The 27,384-nt window shown below is 35.7% G+C and overlaps 1 protein-coding gene across 2 annotated transcripts; it reads right to left on the reverse strand.

Annotated features, from left to right (window-relative positions):
* On the reverse strand, positions 1-27,186 carry LOC145680753 (uncharacterized). 2 transcript variants are annotated; one of them, XM_081751723.1, is made up of 2 exons: positions 26,707-27,186; positions 1-2,567 (listed from the first exon to the last, which is right to left on the reverse strand). In XM_081751723.1, the coding sequence occupies exon 2, from the start codon at positions 2,481-2,483 to the stop codon at positions 2,115-2,117; it is 369 nt and encodes a 122-aa protein (XP_081607849.1). In that variant the 5' UTR covers positions 2,484-2,567; positions 26,707-27,186; the 3' UTR covers positions 1-2,114. The 2 variants fall into 2 exon arrangements, with proteins under 2 accessions (XP_081607849.1, XP_081607850.1); XM_081751724.1 differs by having other exon boundaries at positions 26,680-27,186.
* Between the last annotated feature and the right edge of the window lie 198 nt (positions 27,187-27,384).

A 27,384-nucleotide genomic window follows, 5' to 3' on the forward strand; every position in this document is an offset into this window, starting at 1 on the left:
ATCTTATATTAAGTTTTTTGATTGTATTTCACACCAGAATGGATTAAAGTAAAATAGTAACAATACAAATAGACGAAGTACAGAATTCAGTTTCTTGAGTGATTGTTAATACTGCCTAAAATAAAGTCTAAAGCGCTTTTGTGTTTTATTTTTTCATTATTGTTGTATTATTATTTTACTATTCGAATGTAGAAGTCGGTCTAATTAACACCTTAAGTCAATCGTTTATTGAGACTTTATTACGAGTTTCATCATACACACATTCTACGCAAACGGGAATGTTTTAAATAATCTAGCTGCACTTAACTCAATGTTAACACTACTAACTAGACGGGATTTTATTATATTTAAATCATTGATTAAAAAAAAAAAAATGAAACCAACTTATATTTGACCTTACACGAAAGATGGTAGAGAACTATGGTACACTGACTACAACTCGAATTTAATTCTGCCGCAGAAAACAAGTGAACTTCTAATATCCTCAAAGAAAAGTCAAATATACGAAGTAAATCAATAACCAATAAAACTCGGAATAAACAAATATCGATGGCTTAAAATCCACACTATCTTTCTTCATAGTAGTACAAGGCATAACGTTTAAGGTGTAGTAACAGAAAAATCTTACGTTATTCTTTACTTAAGTTTAACGGCCTTTTCAGCACTTATGAAATATATGCCCTACCATTTAATCCGAACGCCATACGCTCGAACGGGAAAAGGAACTCGGCTCTCTAACGACAATGAAAGGAATGCTAAGTATTTTGCATGGAGAGAGACCCAATTTACATTCGTAGCAGAGTAACATTAGGGATAAGTTTTAGTTTGAGGTTCATCAGTACAAATATTTTTTCCACAATACATTGTTTCCAGAAGTTCACAAAGGAGCATCACTAACAATAAAAAAAGGATACGTTTAAACATCGTACTATGGAAATCTGAATTTCTGGTAATCGTGCAGTAGGCTTAAGAATTGACAAGACTCGCTGATATAAAAAGTAAAATGACACTTGCTAATACCTTCTGAATCAGTTGGAATGCTTTATTTTATATCTTACAAAAATGAATAGCTCAACGACTACAGAAACGCTTAAACTTACTTTCAATGTATTGGCACCATTCGCCGAATTAAGGATTATACTGACTATACCGCCTTAAATCTTATCAGTACGGATAAGGGTTTGCAAACCTTATTTTAAACAAATACATGTAAAAAGAATATTAAATAAATGGACGCTTTGTTTCTCCCTCTCATTTTCTTTTATCCTGCTTTTCTATGCGTAGACAAGCTATTCTCTCTCTCGGGAGAGAGAGAGAGAGCGAGCGAGCTTAGCAATATCATGCTACACAGACTACTTACAGAACGCTGACTCCTTGAGTTTTGTCTGAAACAAATTTTGTAATTCTTGGATAATGACTTTGCAACCATGTAAATCGTCGAACGTTTAAAAATAAAATAAAACAAATGACTTGCATAAAAATGTTTTAAAATTATTACTCAATTGCTTCTTTTCTCTCCATTTTAAAATTATCAATTAAAGATTTTCTGTAAATTTGAGCATCATACTTGACCTTTGTTTGCAGATATTATATTTAAAAGCTACCATATTCCAATCGAAAGAATAAAGCAACACAATATTTCAAACAGGACTTCTGATTTTTTAAATATAAAAATGATTCAATATGACCAGATTATATTAAGTAACTAAACATTATTTTAAGAAACTGACATATTTAGAGTGTGTACTACTTGTATGAGATCTAAATACTAAGCTGCCTGGTAATTTATCGTCACTCGGGTAACTATACACAGAACTGCACCTGTTAAGTTTTTTGCATATGTGTATTGAAACATGTAATTGCTGTTCTTATATTATTATATCAATGTAAACAATCTTTCATTTGTATCTTGAAGCACACATATTTTTGTACACCTTGAATTCTATTAGCAACAGCTTCATACACTTTTTGTTTTATTTTACGTGTCTAGAAATCTATTTCCCTGATTATATATATATATCTATATATAACTTTGTAGTGCACTGTTAATCTGTGAACATTATTTAATACTTCTCTTCATATAGTTTTTATAAAAAAGAATTTAATTACAGCTACTAACTTGACATCTCCTTCTGTAACGACTGTAACAAAGCACCATCTTGATTGCCTTTTGCTTTTAAACTTTCCATAACAGCACTCATCAGCTGAGGATTCTTCTTCAGCATTTCCAAGGCCTCATTACGATCCTCGCGGGTGATGGGCGATTTGATTCTGTGAAGTAAGCGATCTACCTGTGATTGCATCTGTGGAGAAGAGGATCTGTTCCCAGGAAATAACCCAGGCGAAAGACCACGATGACCAATAGCACCACGTGATGATTGATGATGTTCCATCAAATTTACATTACTCTCTTCCGTTGACAGTGCTTCATTTTCTTGGCATGGAATGTTGGTCGTATTTTGCATATTTTGTAATTCCTCCATTTTTTATACGCTTTTTAAAGCTCTCACTGACTCATTCCACAGTCCGGATTAAAAAAAAATCGACAACCTTTTATTGATGCAGAACTATTTCATGAAAAAGAAAGACAACACGAAAGTTATTACATAATAATGTTGACATACCATACATTTTATGCATGTTTTACACCTTGACTGTAACCATTTCGAGCGATTTTTCATTTGTGTAGAAGTTTCAGGCATTTATTTTGCTTCAAGTGTTGATTTAAATTTATTCTCCTGTTCGCTAATTGCCATATCTAAGAAATTAGTTATATTGCTCTTTTCTAATTCCGTGATAAATTTCATTTTAGAATTGTTACTTAACTTTGACAGATTCTGTAAATCACTTTCTTTTCTATAATTAAAAAGATAATCATCTGCAAATCTGCAAATGACGTATTTGAATCAGTTTCATAATGACTAATTGATTTAATTGGATAATTTTAAAATAAGTCATTACTATATTCTCTCACATACATGGAATTTTTTTTTTTTTTTTTTTTTTTAAGATTCGTGTGTGTGTGTGTGTGTGTGTTTATGTGTGATGAAAAGGATGAAAAATATAATCTCGTCATTTGAAATAGTTACAGGAAATTGCTTTTAAATGAATGAATAAAAAAGAATTAAACATATACCGAGAAAGATTCACACCAATTCATATGCAGTCTTACATCGATCGAATTCTAGAACCACATATAAATGTAACGACCTTAGTTTTCTGCATACAGTGAATTTCCAATTGTACGGATTAATGAGTTCTGAACATAATTCGCGGATATGCAGAAATCCTGATAACTGGGAAAATCATAAAAGAAGGTATTGTGAGATAAAAAAAAAAAATCCTCAATAAAAATATGCTTAATGTGTGTGTTGAAAATAACTTTTACTATAAACAATTACAAAATATACAGAAAATTCCAATTAAGTATAAATTTTAACACCAGGTTGGTTTAAATAGGAATTTCAAGAAAATTATAATTTTACGAACGAATACATACAGTCTGGATTTATTTTTTAAATTTACTGATATCGATCCGGATGACTGAATAACTTAAGTATTTCATTTACCTAAATATTTTATTATGTCGAAAATTATCTTTAGTGAGTGAGAAAAAAAAGACTGTTTTTGTAAATTGGAAAGAAATGTACCTAGATAGAATGACGAAGTTACTATTTTCTTTCTTTTTGTACGCCATCATATTGGAAATCGGAAAGAGATGGGAACAGGGATACCTCCTTTTAATTATTTGTATCTCTTGGGATCAATTCAAAAAGGAAACCTTTTCCGCACCGAGGCTCTATGATGCGTATTTTTTAAGGTGCAATCCGATCCTCTTTAATGTTTTCAAATTTCAAAGCTCTTCCAGCGGTAATCAAAGCCGAGTTTCTATGCACGCTAACAACTAGACCAGCAGCAGGGACACGTGCTTCCTCGTGATTTAATAGTTAACATCACTACATTTACTCAAATATAAGAGACATATATTCGATGCGTGGTGGCAGCTCGGAGGTCCCGATCCAGGTCTCATATAGCTTCGGTACTGACAGAAACATTACAATCGAAACAATGGATAAACACGCTTATTAGCTTACAAGTAAGGTCTCCCAGGTGATACATGCCGATTTTAATCAAACTTCACAAGTTTGTAGAACAGCAAAAAATAAGCGACACGTATTTTTTTAATAGCGGCCTATATGCATATTTAGGCGGTATAATAGGGCTGTCAAATTGGGACAACAAAGCATACTTTAGGTAATAGCGCGCAAACGAGAAGAGATAGCCAAACGTTGTAAAAGGAGCAAGCTGTCATGACACGATAAGCATTTCAATAACACATAGCTCTTCCACGGGGATAACACACAACATCCGCAAATGGACCAAACAGGGATGAAAAGCAGTCACAGAGCTCTATCTATTACGCGGAATCCAAATAACGTAGGTAAGAATAAAGAATGATAAACAATAAATGATACGTGTTTTTTCGTTCTTGCAAGATGAGACAAAAACGTAAATAGATGCATCGTTATCTCAATGTCGAAAGATTGGAGAACTGGAAATACGAAGATGTGAACGCCTGTATGAGAGACAACCTGTCAGTGTTGTAAGAACTGGTTGCTGAAATGCCAAAAAGTTGAAGAGAGACATTGGCTCAAGAACATTGTAATGTAAAGAAGCAGAACCAGAAATGCGGCGAAAACTGGATATTACCTGGTAGTGTATGTCCACGTCAAACACGGAAGCCGTACAGTGTGAAAGTGGGGGCACAGTTGTATTTTGAAACTAATAGACGACCGGTTGGCGGAGAACATTCGTGCATCCTATACGTGGACATACGTGTGTTTGTGTATATATGCCATGTAAAGATATCGGTAGAAGTTCTGAACACATGAACCCGTGTGTTGTGAAGTAGTCAGCATGAGGTGTGTGTAAGTGGTATGCTATTGTTTGCAGTGTTGTGAAAATGACGTATGTAAATCCACACAATGTGCTGGATATGTTAATGGACGCATACAAAGAAACAAAACGTGTGAACACTGTAAAAACCGAATATGAAATGGAAATAAAGGATATACTTGTTGATGTCCTGGAAAGTTTCAGGAAAGATTGTAATACCGAAGTGGACGTTAAGATGACCTGGTATTTAGTGATAATGACGCACATGACGTCGCTTCTTCACTCGTGAGTGAAGATGACACAGAAAGCAACGAAGACGAAGGATTATCACAATACAACGTCAGTATTGCGGAGAAAGGGAGCACCAGCGAAGCTGTAGACACAGGATATAAAGTGAAGGCAGTGTAGTTTTGGAAAAGTGGGAAGAAGAGGCGTCTGTTGTTTGAAACTGTGAAACATAGGTTCAAGTTCGTCAAAAGTAGGAATGACCTCTATAAATGGGAAATGCAGTTGCACGACGGTGGAACAAATTATGAAAAAGGGACGCATATTGATGCAATCGTATATGAGAAATTTCATACTGCTAAATGCAAAAACCTTATAATTCATGACACAGACTTACGACGTTGGGCTATAGAAGCTAGTCAAACTGGGATCCGACGGGTTTAAAGCGTCAAAGAAATGGCTATGGCAGTTTAAAAGCCATCATCACATCGTGTCACGGAAAATTACAAAATATGTCACGTACAATAGCGCAGAACAATCCAAAGATATACGTGATAATGCTAATAGGTTCGTGCAAAGTGTTCGCTCATGTATAAATTCTCATGGCGCGGAGAATGTGTATAATACAGATCAGAATGGATTCAATTTGGAATTTCACTCGGGTAGATGTCTGGCAATGCGTGGAGAGAAACAGGTCTACGCAAATGTGCAGTCTCTGTCTGCGACGACACACAGTTACACGATACAGCCAATCGTATCTGCCAATGGAAAGCTACTGTCGCCTATGCTCATCGTCTTAAAAGAACCTCACGGAAAGTTCGGACCTCGGGCACAATAGAAAATGCTTCGACCAGAAAACTTGCTGATTTGTGCATCGACATCCGGCAAAGTAACCAAAGAAATAATCAAATTATGGGTTCAGTCTGCGTACCTTCCACAAGTTGGTGACCGGACCGTGCTATTAGTAGATTCCTGGACTGGGTATGATAAAGATGATTTGGCAGCTATCACAGATCCAACCAAACAATGTACAATTATGACCATACCTAAGCATACAACGGGCATAATCCAACCTCTGGATGTTTATGGTTTTAGAATGTGGAAGAGTTATGTGCGTAAAATATCCGATGTAGTTACTCTTCAATAACTAAATATCAATCTCCATACAAGAGACAATATCATCAAACTTCAATCATTAGTACCTAATCAGTTATCTTCTCCAAGATATACACATCTGTTCACCTATGCATGGTTCCGCTGCGGCTATGTTTCGGAAAGACCGATACATTTCATCAACCCAGTAGTTTTCGGTTTTCAGCAATTGCATTCATTGTTGTGCGATACATGTAGACAACCATCCGTTGTCGGGTGTTCTTGGTGTCTAAAATATTTGTGTTTGGAGGATTTTTTGTGAAGTTCTACTTCTGCAATACATACAATGAATAGGTTGGACAAAAATAAGGAGATGTCATTTATAACAGACAAAGTGAATGTCCGTTTCCCTTATATAGAGAGAGCATTTTGTTTCGTATTGTCCTTGTTATTGTTTCAACATAGCTATTTACTTTTTAATATCCGCACTGGCATGCAACATTTTGCTGTGCAAGATGTACGTAATTGCATCACTGCATCACTGGTTATGTTCTTCGGCTTTAGTTATGCCCAGTTCTTTGTCAATGACATCAGAACTGTTTTCTAGAAGTTTGTGTTCGGAATGCTATGTTTAGTTCTATGTATTAATACAAGAGAGGAATGGTTTCCAATATTGACATGTGGCAAATTCAAACGCATTTGAATGGCCAAGAACGGTATTTATGTGCTGTTTTCGTAAATGTATATCGAACTGTTTTGTTAGTTAGTTGTAGGACTTTTCATTTTCATTTGACGTGCCATGCTTTATACTGTTTACATTTGTATATTTCGAAACAAATACATGTAGCCACGAATCATTTAATATAGTTTTTATACTGCTTATGTCAAGGAAGTTCTATTAGGCTCATGTCCGATTTCAATAAGAATCATTTGTATGACGAATATTTACTACAATTGATTATATTCGTTCCATACAATATTCGACATTACGCTACATTCTGTTAAATGGCAGTCGGCTATGGTTCAACATACAACCTATTACCGAAAATAGCGCTTGTGTAACATATTCATGTGTTTTGGTTTAAATGCATGCTCATATGCATGTGACTATGAACTGTCTATTTTTGTCAACCTGTTCAATTGTATTCAACATGTTGTTTAGTATCCCGCAAAGGGCCTATTTATCCCTACAACGGGGCTTGTTGCAAAACAATATCAATGATATCTTCAGTTTAGAGACATGAAATTTGGTATTTACAATTTTAACTTAAAATAGTTAAGCATGTGTTCCCGCGTTCTTTGATATTCAATCTAAAAGGGAAGCTAAAAGGTGAGGCAGTTCACTAAGATGCCAATACAAGGTATTTGAATTTAGTGCTAGACTGAAATGAAATAAAAATCTTCCAATTTTACGTCTTACGGTTATGCTCTGTAGGCTAAAGGAGATAGTAATGATGCGAATGAATGAAATGGTGGAATTAAGTGGGAGGAAATGGATGAATCCCGAGAAAACCGACACACATAGTGTTTGTTCACCACAAAGTCCCCAGACGAATTTGATATAAAATGTGCAGAAAGAAGAACTCAAAATATTATCCTCAAAAAAACACGGGGGCATTTGCTAGTAATTGAACAAGTTTAAGTATCTTGGCGGAATGAGAACAAATAAAAACAATATGAATGCGGAAGTAAAAAAAAAAAAAAAAAGAGAGATTAATGGCGCGAAACACGTGCTAAAACTACAGGCATATTAAACAGAAAGCGAAGTATATGGTCATATGTTGAATTCTTACTTATATGGACATATTATGATCAACAATAATATTGAAGACAATAAATTTCAACATTTTGACTTAGAAAGAACAAGCTAAGAGATGCTAACGCAGATATAGATAGGTAGGAAAATAACATGCTATTACTGCGTGCAAATTTCTTGATCCTCGCAATTACAGCTCTTCGTTAAGCTCAGTCCCCCTCATGTTTTTAATTATAATGGATAATGTAAAGACATGAGGAATATCAAAAACTCAGAAAGTGAGCCAAATGGCATCTGCAAAATGTTATTCTATGAACTAATTAATTGTTTTCAATATCTTTCTTACAGTATATACATTTATGTGCCCAACAATTATGATGTCAAAAACTGCGCACCCAGAATTCCTATCTACAAGATCGATGATTTGAGAAATACAAGAAAATATTGGGGGCTAAAAGAGGAAGCTGAAGATCAAGAAACGTGGAAGAAACACCTAAGCAGGAAAAAACAAATAACTTTCATTATTCCTAGCACTTTCCGACAGTCAGAATACAAAATAACAAGAAAAAGAACTATGTTATTCAGTGGCATTTTGTCGGGGTTTGCCCAAGTAGGCCCAGCCCGAAAAAACTCGCGGGTTTTTTCAGGTTGGATCCACCTAACAAAACCTACCTGGGTTTTTAAGCCTTTTATTAATATATTATTGGTACAATTAAGGTGATCTCATTGAAAGTGATTTTTATCACATTTTGGATTTTCCTTGAGCGAATTAGATGCTTTAACGTTAAAATATACAACATAAGACCTTTATAAAGTTCTGATTGCACTAAATGAATAGAAAACAGCAGTGAATAGAACATTGTTGCAAGTGTGACGATGACAATGTTGAAATATAAATCCCATTTCAACACTTTTACCCCAAAGACACTGAAATATATATTTCGAAAAAAATAAAAAATAAACCCGAAAATATTCGAAAAAAAAACATATGGGCCCAGGTGGGTTGGGCTTTTTGTTTTTTTAAAGTGTTTTCAAACCTTGCATTTTGTAGATACTATTTAGTCCACTTTTTCCATACTTCTCATATTCTTCATTGTCTTTAAATTATTCACTAAAATTTTAAAAAACGGGATGAATTTAGCGAAGAGCCTTAATACTGACGAATTACTATGTAAAGGTTTTACCGTCGTACAGTGAGGTTCCAAAACATAGTCGCTAATTCGCACGGACGAACAAAGGCTAACGAATTAAAAAAAAAAGTGAAAAAAATATGCGATACGAAAAAAGCCAAACAGAGAAATGGAAAAAGTAAGGAAAATGCAGAATTTCATATGTTTGCGCCACCAAGCCAGACAAGAATAATTCAACTGAATTTGTTAAACGGGTGGGACACGCTCCTCGTAATAGAAATACACCCGGAGCATACAGTGAGCGCAGAAAGCGTTCGCACACCGTGTACACTTTATATTGAAAATAGCATAGAATGGGAACGGAAGGTGGAAAATACATATAAATCCAGAATTAAGACTAAACTTTCATACATTTTACTTTCATATGCAAGGGAAAGGCCAAACAATTACAATCACTGCTTTGTTTTTTTTTTAAATCTATCCTTAAAAGAAAAAAAAAGAATAAAAAAGAAAGTCACCGTACCCTTATGCTTGAACTAATGTTTATAAAGTTTATTACGTTATTTAATATTTTGTGGGATTACCCTGTGCGTTAATGATTGTCTCTAGTCTTCGTGGCATTGATTTCTCCAAGTGTTGTGTATTTTCGGGACTGATTCAGTCCCATTCCTCTTGAATAGCCTTTTCCAGGTCTTCTTTAGTAGAGAAGATATGGCTTCTGATTCTTGTCTCCAGAACAGACCATAGATGTTCTATAGGGTTAATGTCGGGGGATTGAGGAGGTGTGCAATGTTATTTTGGGATATTGTAGAGAGCCAAAATCTAGCATTTTCCGCTGTATATTTGGGGTCGTTCTCTTGCTGAAAAATAAAATTGTTTTCAAGACCCATGTTCTGAGCACTAGTAAGGAGATTTTCCTTTAATATGTTATTATACATTTTGTGGTCCATTACTCCATCGATAAAGTGGAGACGACCCACTCCTGAGGCACTCATACAACCCCATACGAGCACAAGCCCTCCTCCGCGTTTTACTGTAGAGATGAGATTTCGAAAAAAAGAAAATCTTTGAGTATTACGTTTCACGGTTATGCCGGCTAGGCTAAAGGAGACTGTGATAATGAAATGGTTGAATGAAGAAAGTGTGAAGAAACCCACGCACATGGTGTTTGTCCACCACAAAGTTCGCCTGGCGGGAACTGGGATTGAACCCGGGACCCCACACACCAGAGGTGAACGCTCTACAACTGAGCCACCGCGGCCCCTGGATGAGATTTCGAAGATTCATCTCCGTATTCACCTTGCGCCACACCTACACCTCCCATCGGACCCGAAAAGATTAAATTTACTTTTGTCCGCAAGTATGGCCCTATTCCAGAAGTCAGATCCCTTATCTCTATACTCTTTTGCAAACCTTAGTCTCTTTATACGATTTGTCTAGTTCACCCAGAACTTTTTCCTGGCTAGCTGATCATGATACCCATTCTCTCTGCAAATATTCCGCACTATACTGGCTGATACTTTTAACAACGCTTTTTTCTAGATCCGCTACCAATTGCACAACACTACTGTTCAGAACCATTTTATTTCCCTAATGATGTAACTTTTGTCTTGTTCACTCAACACTCTTGGTCTTCCAGTTCTTTTTTGTTTCGCACCGTGTTAGAAACATTATACCTAGTAATTATTGTCTGTACTGTTGAACGAGGCCTGTCTACAAGGTTTGCTATATTTCTCAAAGTATTACGCTTCTTATACAATTTAATAATAACTTTTCTTGTCTCCTCACTTGTTTCTGTTCGGTTGCTCCTCATTTTGACAGCCCACTGTGTAGTTTTTTCACTGCTATTCGCAACTAAACTCACTCTGTCAGTCGTCACCGCTATACAGAGGTATATAATCAGGTGAATACTAGTGAACCCCAGTTGTGGTGTCTTTGTTTCGTATTCTTACGTTAGGTGTACAGGCATCGGGGCGTCTACTGGCACTGAAAATAGCTACTTTGTAGACAAAAAAAAAAAAAAAAAAACTCAAAAAGAGACTTCGTAGACCGAATAAAAAGGAGACTTTGTAGATCAACCCGCCTCTGATACGGAATTTCACAAATCAACTTTCAGTCATATGTTAGAAAATGTAACATTTTTTTATAGTGATTTATCCCTGACCAGAAATATAAAATATATTTATCTATTTTCCAATCTTCACAAATGATTAAAGACATTTTGTATTTTCGAACATATATAAAGAAAGCTGAGGGACAACTCAGCTGTAAAGTCTTCAACAGAACAAAGCTTTTATTTCTGGTCCTAGATGAGGATTGGCTGTTTTCAAATATGCAATGACTTCATTATGATTTGACATCTCAGGAACGTTAAATATAATATATAATAAAACCATTGCACTTCGATAAATTTTACTACTTCTCTGACTGTGCATTAGTGATTTACCTCTACCAAGACGCCGGTTAAGTTCAGAAATAAAAAATATATTTATCTACCTTCCAATCTTCACAAATGATTCAAAGCATTAATTTTTGAACATATATAAAGAAAACTCACATATAGCATCTTAAATAGATGGAAAGATTTCTTTGACGATCTGCTTAACACGCAGACAAAAACTAATGTGCGTGGAGAAAGGAAGAAATCACAACGCAGGAACCGTATATTATAGAACCCAACCGAATAGAAGTAGAAATCGTTATAAAGAAATTAAAGAAACACAAATCTCCGGGTGTAGACGAAATTCCGGCTGAATTTTAGCGGGAGGCGAGGAACGAAATACACAAACTCATTCTCCTTATCTGAAAGAAGAAGAATTGCCACAAGAGAGGAAAGAATCAATCATTGTTCCAATTCACAAGAAAGGCAACGAAACTGACTGTAATAATTATCGAGGCAGTTCTCTTCTGTCAACATCCTATAAAATCCTTTCAAACATTCTATTAGCAAGATTGACCCCATAGGCAGATGAAATTATTGGAGATTATCAGTGTGGATTTAGACGAAATCTATCAACTATGGGACATATATTACCATTCGACAAATACCCGAAAATAAATGGGAATACAACATTCCGATACATCAATTATTTATTGATTTTAGAATGGCTTACGATTCTATAAAGAGGTAAATATTATGCAATATTCATGCAGAATTTGGAATACAGAAAAAGCTAGTAACCTAACTTAGTAAAGCTAGTAGCTAACCTTTAAGGGATCCGAGGTTTTTGGGGTATTTTTTAGACTTTCAGTCAAGCAGCTACTGCATCGTCACTATTTACCCTAGGATCATGGTTCATACCTCATTCTCTTCAGAATGAAGCTGGCTTTCAAATGATGCCGCTTGCATGCCCATATCATATGCCAGAAGAGGGAAAATTGATGTCAAAGGGAAAATTTCGAAGGGATTTTTTTTCACACTTTGGGCCCCTCTGGAGCAGCCCTGTGTGAACGTAGAGATCTCAAAAAAAATCTGATAAATAGTACTTGGTAGACTGAGCGTGTGTGCCAAATTTCAAGTTTCTATCTTGAATACTAGGGGCGGGAGAAATTTTATCAAATATCCCCACAATCCCCCAAATTACCGCAAAAGACCATGATCTCAGGTAAAAAATTTCCTGAGACATCCCTAATTACTCTAGGGTCATGTTTCGCCCATCATTCTCTTCAGAATAGAAGTGCCTTTCAGACGGTATGACTCACGTGCCTTCATGTATCTAAGGCGGGAAAATCCCGAAGAAAGGGATTTTTTGGTCTAAATATCCCTTTTTTCAACTTTTGCCCCTCCGAACCCCCCTGTTTTAACGCATAAATCTGAAAAAAAAAACTGGTAAATACTACTCGATGGACTGCACAATTTCAATCTTTTACGTGCAAAAATAAGCCCGCAAAAAAAAAAAAAAAACCGAAAATGTCCAATATTCCCCTATACAAAGTATATTTTGATAAAAATTCCCTGAGGCATCCCTAATTACCCTTGTCATGTTTCGCCCATCATTTTCTTCACAATAGAACTGCCTAAGGCGGGAAAATCCCGAAGAAAGGGTTTTTTTGGTTAAAAAATCCCTTTTTTCAACTTTTTGCCCCTCTGGATCCCCCCTGTTTTAACGCAGAAATCTGAAAAAATCTGGTAAATACTACTCGGTGGACTGAATGTTTGTGCAAAATTTCAATCTTCTACGTGCAAAAATAAACCTGCCAAAAAATAATGAACATAGGCTTAGACGTTATCACCTCCTATGTCTGGACGCAGGAAGGTGTGAAACCATACGTAAGGTCTTCTACAATGCCTCTGGACTTGAAAAAAAAAAAAAAAAAGCCGAAAAAACTCAAATAGAAGAGTTATAACGTAATGTAGCATGCAACACCCGTATGGTACAAATTGTACCATCGGATCCCTTAAGGGTTAAACGAATCCCAAAGCAAAGTCCAAGTAGGAAAATTCCTGTTCACGAGCTTTCTCGTCGAGAATGGCCTGAAACAAGGAGATGCGTTGTCGACATTATTATTCAACTTTGTCCTGGAATATGCTATAAGGAAAATCAAAGATAGCAACCAGGGCCTAGAGCTGAATAGTATTCACCAGGTTATGGCGTATCCTGATGATGCAAACTGGTAGAAGATAGGAGAATAGAAAGAAATGCGGAGGTCTTATTAACGCTTCCAGGGACATGGGTTTAGAAATAAATGCAGGGAAAACTAAATATCAGGAAGTACGTAGGAAGAATATACGGCAAATTATGGATGCGTTAAAATATCAAATAATACTTTTGATAAAGTGGATACTTTCAGATATATAGGATCAATATCAACAGACGAAAATCATAATCACAAAGAAATTAAAAGTCGACTAAAAGCAGGGAATTCGTGTTATTATTTAGTTCAAAGTCTCTTGTCGCGAATTCTGTCGAGGAATTTGAAACTTAAAATATATAAAACGATAATCAAGCCTGCTGTTCTGTATGGTTGCGAAACATGGTTGCTTACTCTGAGCGAGGAACATTGACACTAAGCATTTGAGAACTAGATCCTGAGACGAATATTCGGACCCAAGAGGAACGGGAATGGGGAATGGCACAAACCTCATAACGAGGAACAGCATAATTTATACGGTTACCGAACATTGTTATGGTCATTAAGTCTACGTGGCTAAGGTGCGCAGGTGGTCATTAAGATGGATCTCGCAGAAATAGGAATCCAAAGTAGAAACTGGATCCAGTTGGCTAAGGATAGAAGTCAGTGGAGAGCTTTTGTGAACGCGGCATTGAACCTCCGGGTTCCATAGGTCATAGAGTTAGTAAGTTATACAAAGACAACTCAGTTGTAAAGACTTCCAACAGAACAAAGCTTTTATTTCTGGTTCTGGATGGAGATTGGCTCTTTTTTCAAAGATACAATAACATCATTATGATTTGACACCTCAGAAGCATTATATATATATAACCTTTGCACTTGGATTAGAGGATTTTTCTTCTTTTCATCACTTTCCTGAAGAGCTTGAATGTCCTTATGCTCTTTGCATTCCCTTGTAGTTAACGGAAAAGGTAAAATAAACACACAAGAGTCTCCCTGGCAACCTCCCTCTAGGGAGACAGAAATCCCTCCAACTTCCCACACAAACACACACACACATTGAGTATATTTATTACCTTGTATTTATGTCATTTTCTATTCATTATTATTTTCTTTTATTTAATTACTGATATTTTCTAGTGCATTGGTCACAATACAAACAATATGACTAAGTAAGGATATATATATAAAAAAAAGAGAGAGACTTAATGTTTCGAAAATAGAGACTTTGGTCAAAAAAGATACTTTTAGATGAAAAAGTGACTCGCTGCGATGCCTAGCATAGCGTGTACGTTCACATTTCTTTGCGTCTAGTCTACACACTTTTTACGGATTTTATTTACTTTCTAAACATTACACCTGTCTTTGTGGTTCTTTATTGATATATTCAGAAAGCTTAGTTCTCATTATTTATATTGTGTGTGTTATTACACTTCTTAAATTTTCTGTTTCTTTTTCACAGGCATTCTCGTTTCAATAGCATAGGTGTACGAACACGTTCTGCGCTCACTGTATGAAATCTTAGTTGAAAACCCGGGAAGACTACTTCGTAGCCTGACAAGAACTAAGAATACATTTCACTTGTAGTGTTTACTTTTCCTCCTTGCACTGACCAGTAAAAACAAGTCAGGGCGAATTCCTATTCCCCTATTGCCCTATTCCCCATAGCAGAACATGCCGCGATCTGCGATGTGATCGCAGAAAATCTGCCGCGCCTGTGTAGAATAACTGGCATGTAACGCTGTAATAAAAATATGATAGTATCATCTTGATTTTTTATTTTGGAATTCCTGCAGAAAATTTTTGACTTACAAAAACCCATCGCAGAAAGACAAATTCTGCCATCGGAGCCCTACTAAGTGGTCTATGAGAAAAACAAGTAAATTCTTCCTGCATCACAGAATTCTAAACCAATTATCATAGAGAGATTAAAGCAAGTAGTTATCATTCAGACAGCTGTAAGTTCATTATATAGTCAGTATGTATAAAAAGTCCGGGCTCATAAACCAACTCTGTTACATGAAGGAAAAGATACGAAAAAACGGTAAGAAAAAAGTGGTTGGAAATACGTTTTCAATCTGAAATAGTGGAATTTTTCTAATCGTCCCAGTCGTTTGGAATACACACTGGTAAGGCGACTTATATTAAATGAAAAAGCAACATTGTCAGTTCAGCAGGGTGTTGCCTTGGGCCCTCCCTAAGGAAACTGATTTGAGGTATCCTTGGTTCCCTCACATAATGATGTGCACGTTTCTCGTGACATCTGTGCATGCCCTTACCTTTCGTCCCCATATTTTTAACCTGTATTATTTGTACAATATTATACCAGTTTACAAGCATGGGGCCTGCATTAATAAATTACTTAGGCTTTATATTTTCTTTGTGAATTATTAAATTTTACTATTTTCATGCTGAGATATTAATTTCACGTAAGACTAGAGATGCAAGGGCTCGGAAAAAAACCGGCTTTTTTGAAAAAAAAAAAACTCGGTTTTTTCTGCTTCGCTTTTTTGCTTGGGAAATTTTGGGCCTTTTTCAAATTTCTGCTTCAAATTGATAAAGCAGACTTTGTTTCGCTTCTCTATAACACAAAAAGTCATTTAATTAGTGGTTGATACTGATAATAATATAAAACCTCGAAAATAAACTATGAATTCCGAAAAGATATTTCAAATGATTTTTCTTCAATATATTTACATTATGAATTCCAAAGGATTAACCAATGTATATAATAAGAATTTTATAACCTCCTATATACAAAAGTAAATAGAGTTGGCAAGAACCATGGTTTGTTTTGAAAATGCCAAAAACCCGCTTTGGGGGGGGGGGGGGATGTTTAAACCAGGTTTTTTTGATTTAGATTCTTTGCTTTATGTATTTGTATTACATATTCACAGAAATAAGTTTGTTTCGGCTTGGTGTTATTATGCAACAGCGGGGTTATGCCGGAAGAACTCCCATAAGCTTAAAGAAGTCCGGTCAGTAAATTTCTTAAATTGAGAAGCTCCCACCCTAACTATCGGGAAAATCCCGTCATTACTTGAAATGTAAAACAATAACGAAAAAATCCTGTTATTGCTTTGCATATAAAATTTAAAGGTCAATGTATCATAATCAGTACGCTAAAACTGAGGTATTAAATTACAAATTTAGTGCGTAGATATCATTGAAAGTCCAATCCAAGCTGATGTTGGAAGCTACGTAGGCAATCGATAAATTTTGCCAATTTCTATTAATATATTTAAGCAATCTTGGGTTCTTTATAAAACAACAGGCATTTAGGCATGCAGAAATATAAAATTTGGTTTCGTTTCGTATGCTTAGGATTAACATCCTTACGAAATACCGAGGTTATCAAGGGGAAGACTTTCGCTTAAACTGACATCTGAACTGCTACTTGGTTTACGCATGAAAGAAGGGTTATGGTTCGACCGAAAATTGAACATGGGACACCTTGATTAAAAGGTGAAAGGGAAATAAAACTATTGCAGGTGGTTTGATATCTGGAAACGTCACCATGAAGTTCACACGATTCGCATTTTTCGTTCTTTTTATTTTTTGGTTTAAACCAGTTATTTAAAAAAAAGTTGGGTTAAACAAACCAACCCTAAAAGTAAACACTTCCTTTCAAAAAATACACAAATAACTAGCAAAATTGTATGTAGTATTTTTACTTCAAAATATTCCACACCCTCTTTTTGAAACAAAATAAAATTAAAGTAAAACATAAGAGAAATACTTAGATTTATATGATACACTTAAAAGCTGCACATCTAGAGCTTTTGGTTCTGTATATTCTTGAAATTCTACAGTTAAGTTTTACATAACCACCATCATAGTTTACCCAATCCTCAAGTTTTCTGAATTTTTAACAAGAGGGATTCAACATATCATTACGGAACTCCCCCCCCCCCCAAAAAAAAAAAGAACTACGGAATATATTTAAGTTAAGCTAAATACAACTGCACAACAAACATGAGTGAGTGATTAGCTTTTGCGCTTCTATCGGGAAGTCCGGGATTTAATCCAGCATTCGACCATTCTGACAAAGCTAGAAAAACTAAACATTAGTAAGAAAAACCCATCCCAAAATACTTTTCTAAATCCGCCACTGATTCTCAGTATAAAATGATCTTTAAGGTTGTATCCGGAAGATTATTGCTAAACATATAAACGAAACGAAATATTGGTTATGCCTGTACTCATAAACTTCAAGCACCTCCCAAATAAAATTAAGTTTTTTTTAGAAAACGAAACAATCAGAAAAACCCTTCCTATAGTACTTTTCTAAATTCGCTTCTGATTATTTGTGTAAATTGGTATTCAAGGTTGTGTCCAGAAAATTATTGATAAATCACTTCACAACTACAGTATAGCAGAAATGTGGAAGTACGGTTTGACGGATATATTGAAAAACGTACGCTTTGACGCATAAATAGAAAAACGGGCAAGTTTAACTTTGGCGCTAGAAGCTAGAGTACTAAGCTCTTAGAAATGAAACACGGATGACAAACTAAAATGATCTAGAGAAGAAAAAAGATGTAGATAACTCAAAAGTTAAAATAAAGTTAAACAGCCTCTAAAATTGCCCTCAAATACCACATTCTTCACGTTAGCTTTAATTCGTAAAACATGTGCTCCATCCATCTTGATAGTGAATTTCAGAGCGAATAAGTCATGGAATTCTTATCTAACTATAGAATATACTATAAGAAAGCTATTTAGATAGAAAAATCATGAAAATGAAAAAAGCCAAAATTTCCAAAATTCTCGTTTTTTTCCCAAAAAAGCCAGCTTTTTATGTGAAAAAAAGCATCGATTCAAAAAAGCCGGCTTCTTTGCATCTCTACGTAAGACACTTCTTAAAGTGTAGCAAAACCATAGTTATACAGCAATATAACGGATTGATAACAATCATATACTCTATCCGTGACCATGCAGCAACTGCACAGAACACTAAACAGAAAAAAAAAAAACGTATCTTGCGCAATTATCTGATTTTATCATTTCCCTTTCCATATATGTATATTTTACTTGCTTTAAGTTTTTCAAACTTCATCAGGTATCTCATCTTATGAAGATTATGAGGTACGGTGCAAGTAAGTAAATTTTAAAAAATCTTATTATATACATAATTTGCGTTAACAATATTGAGACTTTAACGTATTTCCACAGATACCCTGACAAGCTCACGAACTATATGAAAATTATAAATTGCTTATACAGAGCGAGTCAAAATAAGTGTTACAAGTCAATATCTCGCGAACTATACATCAAATAAGAAAAACTTTAAGAGCCAATGTACAATACAGAGGGGCCTAAAAAATGAGTCAAACATGAGGTCCTAATTTTGTACTAAGCTGTTTGGTATTTCACGATCTATCAAAGAATGTATCACTCGCCCTATGTTGCAATTTAAAATTCCTCATACACCCCTTCCTACAAAATAAGGGGCGGGCTAACCTCATGTTTAAGCCATATTTTAGGCCGTCTATATTGTACATTGACTCTTAACACTTTTCTTACTTGATGCATAGTTCGCGGGATATTGGCGTGTGACACTCAATTTGAACACTGCGCTTCGTAACTGAATGGGGAACCATTTTCGGCGGCAACTTTGAAACAGGCTTGCCCGAAATCAAAACAAATTTTGTACTAAGCTTTTTGGCTTTCCATGATCTATCAAACAAGGTATCACTCGACCTATATTCCCATTTGAAATATTCAAGTTGGTCCCGAGGCCCATGATGGGCCCAACTTGAAAATGGTGCCCCATGTCAAAAATTGTTTCCTACAAAAACTGTTCCATTTTTCAAGCTCTTTCGAACGAGGTATCACTCGACCTATGTTCCCATTTGAAAATTTCATGTACACCCCCTCTCCCCAAAATGGGCGACGGGGGGAACCTCGTGTTAGACATATTTTTTGGCCCAGTTCGCGAGATATTGGCTTGTAACACTTATTTTGACTCACCCTGTATAAATGCGATTGGTTGATTTTCCTGGCTATTAGGTAAGAAAGTTGTAATTTTTTTAAAAAAATTAAAGTATGCACACGATGCGAAACTTAACTTTAATTCGATTTGATTTTATGTTTAGCGTCCAGTTCAGCAGCAAGGTTATATGAGACGTAACCTACAGTTTAACATGGGATCCGAACCACATGAAACTTAACTTTAAATGTGACATCTGACTGCAAATAGTCTCCACCCACTGTGCCTTCAGCACCCTAACTCTCCATGCATTTACTCTTTGTCAGAGTTCTACATTCTTTCAATGGGTCACTATACTACCTTTTTGAGAAATATATCTCGTATAAATGCTGGTACTGATTAAAAATTTGGTCTATCATTTACAGGTAATTTACAAAGAATAAGTAAAACAGAAAATGCATAATTAATATAATCGTTATTACCATTAAAGGAGAAACAATTATATGATATAAACTCTCTAACAATTAGCGGCTTATAGAATAGTTAAAAATCATATCTGTCCACTGGAGTTGCTGCGTCTCAAGATTTGACTAACTTTCTGCAGAAGATGATATACGCCTATTACTACTATTGACGAAGGATAATCTACATTCTGTTAGAAATGTTAAACTCATTCTAAGATTTATGGTGATCACAGGAACAAGTTACACGTAAGTATCATCCAAGGTATTTTTAAGTAATATTAGCTGTAAGGATTAATACTGTAGATGGCAGGAAAAAGAGATAAAATTTACGGAAAAACTAACAGAACACAAAATGCAAAACGAAAAAAGTAACCAACTTGATCACTGTAGGCTAGGTAACTGGGGAGGAGAACAAGCTATAATGCTGGACTACACGAAAGCGCATTGTAAAGCCACATATTAGGTGAACTAGCGATAAAGTACAATTTAACAGTCTTGCAAACTGATTGCTTTATTAACTAGAGTATATGCAACCACAAGAGTGAGACCTATACAGAAATAAAGAGCAGAAGCATGTTGAGTGCACTTGTATGTGAACCAATTACAGTTCAGTGTATTTTACGCTTGCAAAATACAATGACAATAAATAACAAATGTTTGAAAAAAATAATATTACTACTGCTGTCAAAAGTCGTATTTTAGTAGCTTCATGACATTTCTTAATTTAACAAAGTTAACCTATATAGCACATTATCTCCAGTGATGTCCAGCATGTCCCATACCTATCCTGAGATATTCACACTTGCAGTAGAATGATTGAGGATACTGAAAATATTCCTTGAATTTCAACTCCTATGGGATTTCGCTTGAATTTCAATGGGGTATGCGAATTACGAGGCAACAAAAAATGTTCAAAAGTCGTCCTTTGATTATCCCGCAAACAGTCCAGAAATGCCCCGCAAGAATTGAGAAGTCTCATTTCCGGGCCTGTAAGCAGATATCTGGATCTCCACTTCCCGCTTGTCTGGCTGCTGCATGCGTGCCTCTTTTATGACGAGATTCCTGGATCTATTCCCGATGGGAAAGCCTTGAAATTTAGTGGTTCAGAGTCCACTTCAAACTGTAGGTCCATGTCTGATGCAACCCTGGTACTGAAATGGGTCACTAAACTTCCATCAAGCAACCAATATCCCTAGAATATCCACTGGACTGATTGACATCCCTTCAACGTCCAAGAGATGTCTCGGTGCTATATGGGGAGCTAACCTGCTACACTTACGGAAAGGGGTTTCTGGTTCGATCTCAGGCAAGCTAGTTTGTGATTACAACAACTTGTCAGTGGGTTCTCTCAGTGTTCTTCCGATTCTTCCCACATTCCATCTCTTTTCCCATAATCATTTATTTTCATTAATCATGCGTGACCTTTAGTCAAAAAGGCATTATTGTAGGCCGTAAAACTAGATATTTCATTAATTTTTCGCTCATTAGTACGTTAAGATAAATTTAACTTACGTATTCTAATCTAAAGCCAATTACTGTTATGGAATGGCTTTTGGACTCCCATTTTGGGCTTTTGGAAGTTAGCATCGATGTGAGCGTTGTGAGTCACCATTACGGGCTTCGTTCCCGGAAATCCCGTTCTAGAGCGTTAGTGCAACAGGATAGTGAATGTTGTGAAGTCACTACTAAACTAGCTATAATGCTTTATCTAGGGCCTTAACGTCTGATCTCCAACTGATTTGCTAAATATTATTTTTCAATTTTACATGTTATTTATTCCCACTTAACCTTTCCCCTCCCAGCCGATAATATGATAAAAACCTAAGTTAGGCAATGGTCTACTTACGTACTAAAAGTCATCAAATTCATCATAGCTACATTCATTTTTCTTTATACAGAAAAAGAACTTTCTGTCCCCCGTTACAACAAAAATTTTCAAAATTACTGAAACATGGGTCGAAGCTTATTTTTAATGAGGAGATATACTGAGTTTCATCTTTCTAATTTGAAGGGCCAGTGAGAAACAGCATTTTTGGCATAAATGCTTGAATCACTATACCTCTCTTAAGATAAGCCACTCCAGAAAACTAATGTAATAAAAACCTAAGTTTGGCCAGAGCTCACCAATGTACCACGAATCATCTAAATCGGGTTAAAGTGACTATGTTTGTGACTCAATCTCTTGAACCGCCTGATCGATCTCGATCAAATTTTTGACGTAGTTGCGGTTCTGACCTGTTTCTTTTTTTTTCTTTTTTTAGCTATTTACTTTGATGGTAGAACTTAGGGGATGGGGAGGGGAACATAGAAAAAATAAATAAAACTTAATAATACTTGAACCACCCGACCGACCTTGATCAAATTTTCGATGTAGATGAGACTCGGGACTGGCATGATTTTTATCATTTCGCTTTGACGGAGTAATGTAGGGGAGGGGGTGGAGGGAAAGATATACAAAAATCAATAAATATAAAAATAAAAATGACTACGTTCGTGAATTAATAACTTTTGAACCACCCGATTGATCTCAATCAAATTTTCAACATGTATGAAGTTCAAACCTGAGAATTTCTTTTTTATCATTTCATTTTGACAGTGGATCTTAGGAGAGTGGGAGGGGAGGAGGGGAAATATATGAAAATGAATAAAACTTAATAACTGTTGAACCACCCGACCGATCTCGATCAAACTTTCAACATAGATATGGTTCGGTCCTGAGATGTTTTCTTTACTTCACTTTTACAGTGCAACGAAGGGGAGGGAGAAATAGTAAAAATAAATAAATAAAAATAAAAGTGACGGTTTTTGTGACTTCATCAAGCTTAAACCACACGCTCGATCTTATAAAAAAAAAAAAATCAACATATATGAGGTTCGAAACTGATGTGGTTTTTATCATATCACTTTAACGGCAGTACTTAGGGAAGGGGGATGGGAGGAGAAATCTATAAAAATAAATAAAACTCAGTAACTTTTGAATCACCAGACCGATCTTGATCAAACTTTCAACATAGATAAGGTTCGGGCCTCGAATGTTTTCGTCATTTCACTTTTACGGTGTAACCTAGGGAGGGAGAGGGGGCAGATATATGTAAAAAGAATAAAAATAAAAGTGCCTGTCTTTGTGACTTCATAACGCTTTAACCACAGGACCGAACTTAATCAGATTTTCAATATGGAAGAAGTTCGGGCGTGGTGGTGGTTTTTATCATATCACTTTGACGGTAGAACTTACGGGTGGGGACAGATATATAAAAATAAATAAAACTTAGTAACTCCTGAACCACCCAACCGATTTCGATCAAATTTTCAACATAGATGACGTTGGAGCTTTTAGCTTTGACGATGCAACGTAGGGGAGGGGGAAGACGAGGTGAAGATATATGTAAAAAAATAATAAATAAATAAAATAAAAATGAGAGCCTGTATATGTGACTTCACTCCTGAACTACCTGACCGATCTCGATCAAATTTTCAATATAGATGAGGTTCGGGCCTGGGATGATATTTATCTATTCACATTGACGATAGAACTTATGGGAGGAGGTAGGAGGGGGAGATATACAAAAATAAATAAAACTTAATAACTCTTGAACCACCGGACCGATCTTGATCAATTTTTTAACCTAGATTAAGCTTAAACCTGAGATGATTTTTGTCATACCACTTTGACGATGTAACTTAAAGGAAGGAAAAGGCATTTACAAATGATCAAAAATGACCGATATTAGTGTCGAATCTATAGTTTTTGAGGTCACTGAGATGAACAGTGACACTTTTGATGCCATTTAAATCCACATTCAGCCCCGCAAAAATTGTGGGAGGGGAGGGTATATATATATATATATATATATATATTTGAAAACAGCTGTACGATGTAATACATACACAATTAAAGTGTTACCCATTAATCAATGAAAATCAATTGCAATTTATCAATCAACAGATAGTAATTGCTGTGGAAATTGCAACTAAATTAATTGTAAATTACATTCAGTTGCAATTGAATGAGTAAATTTAATTGCAACTACTTTCCACAGCAATTACTTTCAATTGACTGATCAACTGCAAGTGATTCTCATTGATTAATGACCAGCTACAGCAATTAAGAATTGTAAGAATTGATCACTATTTATTTCAATTGTTAATTGCAACTAACAATTAAACTTTCAGAATAATTGTAAACATAAACGAGAGTTATAAAAAGTGGCTCTATAAGAATCAGAAAAATAGCAACCTACACTTTCATTCATATTTTCCTACTAAGAAGTTTAGATTGAGAGAGAGATTCAATTACTACGGACAAATGGTTAGAAATTCGTGCTTATGGATAGATAATTGACCAAAATTATAGCCAAATAACATTTTTTCTAGTCACTCAGCATATAAAAATGGCTAAATTAGCAGCACTGGCCCTCTCACCTTCTTTACCATTTGTTCATTACGTTACAGCTCATAATATTCCATTAAATTTCACCTATTGTTGTCATAATGATCTAAAGAGAACATTAAGAATACACCGGATCTCCCCACATCACTTGGTGGTGCCTCTGGCTCACTTAGTAGTGATCACGATTTCTTATTTGTAATTGTGATGACTATAAATACAGTGTAAACGTATAGCACGAAAACTATTGTGGGCAAGGTTCTAGAACACAAGTCCCTCTCCCCATTTAGCTGTAATAAAGACAGAAGACATGCCCTGCGGGACTCTAATCCGCCTTTACTCGCTGACGCTTGTTCGGCAATACTATGTGAATGAAATATTAAAAGTTTGGTCAGAAATAAATCAATCTAGCTACTAATCTATATAGGGGAACCTATATTCTAGAACCTTCCCACTATGGTATATAAAACACGAATCAACTTGTGCTAGGCGACCACTAAAAAACACGAATGCTATCTAACCAAGTCAACAGGAGCGCAGCAGGGTAGCTCGGGAAGTAACGAGGGGTACGTCCATAGACATGTCAGAGATGGTGTGCATAGGCATAAACGAGGTCGTTTACAACAACTGCTTACTATGTCACAGTACTGGATCCGGAGCCGTCGAGGGATCTCTGAGAGACAGTAAATACCATCCAAATTATAATTTTACGGTTAAAATATGTTAATGTATATAGGAGACTAAGACATTTATTTCTACAAGAAGTATTTTATGTTTACTAGTATAAGGTTACAAGTAACAAACCATTACAAGTGCTGTACTACGGTTAAAGCGACAGTACATTTCAAACGAGACTGTATAACACATTGTGCTTTTTAGTGGCAGCAATTCAGCACAGGTTGGTTAAGTGATTTCAGCACTGGGTTAAGTGCTGTTTGCCGGACCAATTTTAGGAACTTTACCGGGTGAATTCGAGAATTTATTTTGTTTGTGAGGAAGAATGAGTGAAAGTAATATAAGGGGAATAGTAAAAGTTAAGAAAGTGGCTGTTTTCGATGTTGTTAAGCGGCATTGTATATGGAGGCGGATGGACTATTTTGAGGAGAGGTACATTTGTATTACTATACGGATCCATAGATTGTAAAATGTACAGTAAAATTTGGGCAATTCTCCAATTTGCCCATTTCATGTCAAGAACAGAACCCAACCAACCCATGCGGGGCTTCTACCCCGTTCCTTCTCCTCCAACCCTATTACTATCACTACTACTACTACTACTATGGATTCGTATAATAATACTGCACGCCTAATGCAACGTAATCTAACGTATCTGGTAATAGTATACATGAGAACCCCCTGATCTGCGATTCTTGTGTTCTTTTACCACTTCTACATGAAATACCATAAATTTTCTACGTAGTACAATAGTAAGAAGTATCCATGTGCACAAGACATGCGGGCCTATGTTTAGCAGAAGGGGTTCCATCTCTTTTCTCTAAAAAATGTTACAATTTTGGTAATTTCTGTTCACATTCGGTTAGTTTAGGATAGGATTGGTTAGTTTAAGTTATTTTAGGGTAGTTTAGGTTACGTTAGGTTAGTTTAGTTTATGTTATATTAGTGTAGGAGTCCCGCAAGTATGAGCGTCCTGCTCCTTCGGGAACTGATGTAGCTTCATGTATACTATATCCCGTATCTTAATGTAACCCAACCAAATATAGCCGAACACAGTAAATTTTCGTACTTTTTTTCGTTTCGATTTTTAAATTGGTCCGGCAATACAGCACTAATGCCTCAGCACTGGTTAATTTTATTTTTCATATTAGTTTTTATAGCATTGTCCGGACGAGTAATTATAACCCACAAAGGGTCATATCAGTTTGCACGCATGATATCAATCTGCAATTAATTATTTTGGAAATCGTAAATTTGGCATAAATTTGTGCAGTATGTCTTAAGAAATTATTGTAACAAAGGAAAATAACTTTAAAAAGATTGACAGTATATTGACAATTTTGCACGTATCTAGTACCATCCTTGGTGCAAATTATACCTTATTAAAATTTTAATAACAAGTTTAAACTATAACTTATATGTAATTATAAATTTACTCTCCACTTATCTGAAGCAAAGTTAGTGAACATTTATATATTTTAATAACTCATGCATAGGAGATCGTGGATATCAATACACTTAAACAGCCTACCAATAAACCATAAACATACCCCTTCGTTACTGTCTTGGACACTTACTCTAAAAATAATACTGACGTAAACAATAATTTACAAAATATTCAAGTATATATAGTTATGTATTTCTCTTGTCTTGTCGTAGACCATTATCGGTCAAATAGGTAGGTGCACCAGCTCACTAGTCATATGTGCTACTAATGCAAAAATGGTCAAATGTGTACCTCAAACAGAGGATTTACGATTCAAAAGCAAAATAGAATAAAATACAGGACACAATTGGGAAAAGGACACAAGTCGGGAAAAAAGTCAAAATCGGGAAGGGAGTTCAGACAGGGAAACAGGGCGAAAAGCCGAGGTGAACAGGGCCAAAAAGTAGAGGAAAGTGGGAAGTATAAAAGGAAAAGAGAAAGAGTGTAAAAAAGAAGGGAAAGTATGTACGTGTAAATGGAACAGAAAGTGTAAGTGTAGTGTAGGTGTATCACAGGACCCACTTAATCTCCGTCCTCACGGAGCACTACCAGCCACTGTCGAACTCCAATATATACAGTGGACAGATGACGAGAAGAACCCTAGCAGAAGTAGTATGACGTAGGTATGGGCTCGCGCACTTTTCGCACGGGGTTTCAAATGACACCACGGAATAACACACATATAACTTTACCCGGAGTAGCAGACGGCATCTAAGTATAGACCACACCTCAAAAACCGAAAATGGACTTGACCGTGTCGTTGACCTGT

The sequence above is a fragment of the Thermobia domestica genome, chromosome 3 (genome assembly GCF_964235325.1).
Source record: "Thermobia domestica chromosome 3, izTheDome1.hap1.1, whole genome shotgun sequence".
Classification (NCBI taxonomy): Eukaryota; Metazoa; Arthropoda; class Insecta; order Zygentoma; family Lepismatidae; genus Thermobia; species Thermobia domestica.

Coding starts and splice junctions, on each gene's coding strand:
- LOC145680753 (XM_081751723.1), bottom strand. CDS start 2,483: ATGGAGGAATTACAAAATATGCAAAATACGACCAACATTCCATGCCAA.